The 4,198-nt window shown below is 50.3% G+C and overlaps 1 protein-coding gene across 4 annotated transcripts; it reads left to right on the top strand.

Annotated features, from left to right (window-relative positions):
• Positions 1 to 220: 220 nt before the first annotated feature.
• On the top strand, positions 221 to 2,084 carry LOC131401047 (spindlin-2). Of its 4 annotated transcripts, none has more exons than XM_058535991.1 (2): positions 221 to 439; positions 1,114 to 2,084. In XM_058535991.1, exon 2 carries the CDS (start codon positions 1,136 to 1,138, stop codon positions 1,910 to 1,912), a length of 777 nt encoding a protein of 258 aa, XP_058391974.1. In that variant the 5' UTR covers positions 221 to 439; positions 1,114 to 1,135; the 3' UTR covers positions 1,913 to 2,084. The 4 variants fall into 4 exon arrangements, with proteins under 4 accessions (XP_058391974.1, XP_058391976.1, XP_058391975.1 ...); XM_058535993.1 differs by having other exon boundaries at positions 222 to 320; positions 1,134 to 2,084; XM_058535992.1 differs by having other exon boundaries at positions 222 to 392; positions 1,134 to 2,084.
• The last annotated feature ends 2,114 nt before the right edge of the window (positions 2,085 to 4,198 follow it).

Below are 4,198 nucleotides of genomic sequence, written 5' to 3'. Positions count from 1 at the left end.
AGGCGGGGCGGGGTCGGGAGCTAAGGAGCGCCTTCCAGGCCTAAGGCAGTGGTGGGCGTGCCAGTTGGGGAAAGGGTGGGCCGCACTCTGTTTGGCAGGAAGGGGAGGCCTCTCTCCTGGCAGGAAGCTGCGCTACGGAAAGAGGGAGGAGACTGCGGCGGCGGTAGCGGCTGGTGGGAGCCCGATGTGGCAGAGGGGCCGCCGCCCACAGGGAGGCGGAGGGCACGTGAGACGAGTACTGGAGACACTGCCGCCATCCTCTTCGCCTGCCCCGCCGCCCTCCTAGACACGCTCCTCTCCTACAGATCCTCCCTTCCCAGGTCTTACAAGCACCCAACTCGTCTGCTGCTGATCCTCTTTCGCCACAGGCTCACAGCGGAGGCAGCGGCGAGGTGTCTGATTTGGGCACGTGAGGCCCGCGATCCCTGGCCGTGGGGAGGTGGGCGCTGGACTAGAGAACCGGAGAATGGGGGTCGGTGGGGGCCAGGCGGGGAAATTGGGGTCAGTGCCGGATGGGAGATAAGGGAGACTGAGGAGGGTGATTTGTGGACTGGAAAGGGAGGAGCCGAAGAGCACCTGGATGGTGTACAAAGAAAGGTGGCCAGAAAGGGAAATAGGTTTGTTGTGGGCGCCCAGCGGGAAAATGGGGATGACCAGGAAGAGATATGAAGGAGAGGTGAACACCAGGCAGAAGACATGTGGATGGGAGGCGAGAGGGATGAAGAGCAGATGGCAATGTTCAGTGGACAAAGGGACTACATTATCAGAAGTGGAGAGATGGGTGAGGAGTAAGAAATGGTATATATTTATGTTTGGTATCTGGATGCTAGGATGACACCAGAGGATCAGGCATTATGCAAAGGACCCTGCTCCCTCTTGCTGGGGTCTCAACCACCACGACCACCACAACCACCTCCTTTCTAACCCTACAGCACAGCCAAAGGAGCCTGGAGGGAGGGCACTTCGGGCAAGCATCCAGTAGTGTCTTGATATCCAGCATTCCTGTTGGACAAATCTGAATAACTTGGGTGGCAAAGTACCTGGTCCCCAGGGACTTTGCAATACAGAGAAAAAAAAATCTCACACTATAATACGCTAAATGTTTCTCCCTAGCCTGTTTCCTCCCACGGCAGGTATGAAGACCCCTCACAAAAAGACAGCTACGGGGCAGCCAACCAGGGAAGCTGTCAGTCGTCACCCCAGATCTGCAAATATGAGGAAGAAAAAGATCTCTCAAAAGAAGCAGAGGGGCAGACCTTCATCCCAGGCCGGCAGGAACATAGTGGGCTGCAGAATTTCACACGGGTGGAAGGAAGGCGATGAGCTCATCACCCAGTGGAAAGGAACCGTTCTGGATCAGGTGCCTATAAATCCCTCTCTTTATCTGGTGAAATATGATGGAATTGACTGTGTCTATGGACTGGAACTTCACAGAGATGAAAGGATTTTAAAGCTTAGAATCCTTCCTGATAAGGTGCCATTTTCTCGAGTTAGAGATATACACCTTGCAAATACCATAATTGGTAAAGCTGTGGAACATATGTTTGAGGGTGAGCATGGTTCTAAGGATGAATGGAGGGGGATGGTTTTAGCCCAAGCACCTATCATGAAAGCCTGGTTTTATATTACCTATGAGAAAGATCCTGTCTTGTACATGTACCAGCTTCTAGATGATTATAAAGAAGGAGACCTCCGTATCATGCCAGAGTCCAGTGAGTCTCCTCCAGCAGAGAGGGAGCCAGAAGGAGTTATAGATGGCCTAATAGGTAAACATGTGGAATATACCAAAGAAGATGGCTCAAAAAGGACAGGCAAGGTCATTCACCAAGTAGAAGCCAAACCCTCTGTGTATTTCATCAAGTTTGATGATGATTTCCATATCTATGTCTATGATTTGGTGAAAAAGTCCTAACTGTTTGGGTAAACCTTGCCACATTTGTGGAAACAAATGTATACATTGTAGACATACAAATTAATGATGCTTTTCAGTGTATATTGAAAGCTTAAGGGTCCCTGTTAATTCAACATCTTTGCCAGCGTGACTGTTGTTTTGTTCTGAAAAATATAAGTGTATGTGGACATGACATGCTGTGTGTAAGGACTTTGTCATGTTGAAAAGATTGGGTGTGTTTGGTGGATGGGGCATGAAAGGAAGGAACAGCTGTATATTCCGGCTGTGAGTAAGTTCAGCTAGCATCATAATCAGTCATCTAAAAATGAAATAGGACTAGCTGGTCTGGTCTAGGGAGGCGGGAGGAGAAGGAGCTAGAGATGGACTGTGGGGGAAGGGAGAAGGGGAGATGACTGCTTAGGAAGAGGTGGGGAGGGGCCAGAAATGGAGAGGCTCCCTGGGGGGAGGGATGACTTAAGAGAGGGAGGCACCCGCCTGGGAGGGGGTGAAGAATAACAGAGGGAGAGTGAGATCTTGGGGCTTAGAGGAAAACAGACTGAATAAATTGAGTAGAGATGGACACAAAAAAGCTTAGAAGAGGTCCAGAGCAAGGGGGAGAAAGACAGAGTTGGCAGGGATCTGGGGAGAGGCTAAAGGTTCCTCACAGGGAGGGTCTATGCATGAGTGAGGGAGGGACACTCGGGAAGGAAGAATTCTGAGAAGACTGACTGACAAAGGGAGTGAGAATACAGAAAATGAGGTGTGGGGAGTGGGGCCCATGAGAGATAGGAAGGCCCAGGAAAAAGTTGGACTTCTGGCAGTATCCACTATGCCCTCCCTGACTCTGTGCACAAAGGATGTGGCAACTTGCAAGAAGCCAGATGGATAGGAGGTTCCCTAGAAGGGCATTTTGACAGGGATGACTCCAGAGTTAAGCCCAGTTTATACCTAAAAGGCTTTTCTTATTTCAGGGAGTTCATGCCACACCTGCCGAACCCCAACCCTCAGCCTAAACACGTTAACATGGCGCCCCATAAGTGCAGGGCTGTGGGTGGCCTTCTCACATTTCCCAGAAGACTCAGTGCAGTAAATCTTGGACCTGAAAGTGTTGGTTCATTTCCCCTACACTGGATAAACAATTCCTGTGGGGAATGGGCCAGTGGGGCGCTCAGAACTTAAAGAGATGTGCTGCCTTGAGTTTGGAAAGTATTTTATCCAGAAAAATGGAACCTTGCTGACCCCAGGTACAGCAGTCCCCTCACGGTTCTTCCTCCTGCTAGACTGTACCTTGCTCTTCTCTACAGAGGAGGGGCATCAGAGGACTGGGAACAGAATGTTTCTCTCCAGGGCATGGGGAGTACTTGACAGTCCCTGCTTCTCTCAGCAGCTGCCTGAAACCACAGGTGGCTCCACCCAGTGCTACACGAAATGGAGGTATGCTGCCTCCAGAAGCCCCATTCTGGCTATACCCTGACAAAGCCGGTGGCTACTGACCCTTCACAGGTACCTCCTGGCCAGTCTTGCCCACCCCAAGCACACAGGGAGCTGTGATGGAAGTTTGTGCACATCTGTTTCCAGGTGAGATAGATGGCATGGGGCATTCTGGCTGGGAGTTTTGACCTTGTATAACTAACTCCTTCGGCTGTATAGTGGCACATAGAGGGGTGGTGGTTGGTGGGGAGAGGGTGCGGTAACTCCAATAAAGTCCCTCAGAGATATGGTGTCCCAACACAGGTCTGTGTCCTTCTCTTCCTCTCCTCCTTGCCTTTCCCCAGTCCTGCTGTGGAAGTTCCCTTCAAAACCTTCTCTGGTTTCCCCACCCCACACTTCACTAAAATATACCCTTGCCCACACAGAAAGAGTCCTAGTGACTCCCCATTGCCCAGGCTCCCCTAACTCCATGAATAGCAGGGGTAGGGGGAGGCAGGGAGCTTTCAGGAGTTGAAAGAAGGTGGTAATTCCAGCTCATTCTCTCCACCCGACATGACCTGAAGCTGTTTGCCTCAAGAATTACACGGAGCAAGCCCACCTCATCATAGCAAGGATTAGTTTACCTGCATACATCACACAGTTTAGTCTAACAAATACCTGCCACCCATGGGCCAATTTCAGCCAGCCTCATGTTTTGTTTGATCTTTGTGTTTTTATTGTTTTCTGTTTTTAAATTAGCTACTTAGACATTTGGGAGATTTCACATTACAAAAGTCCATATTTCCGGCTCTCCTGAAAAATAACCAAAAAACAAAAACAATAAACTGAGGATTAAGGCCCACATTCCAACAAGGACACAAGCATCTGGGTCTGAGG

This window comes from Diceros bicornis, chromosome X (genome assembly GCF_020826845.1).
Source record: "Diceros bicornis minor isolate mBicDic1 chromosome X, mDicBic1.mat.cur, whole genome shotgun sequence".
In the NCBI taxonomy this organism is placed as follows: Eukaryota; Metazoa; Chordata; class Mammalia; order Perissodactyla; family Rhinocerotidae; genus Diceros; species Diceros bicornis.
This window is presented reverse-complemented; position numbering and strand designations above follow the sequence as displayed.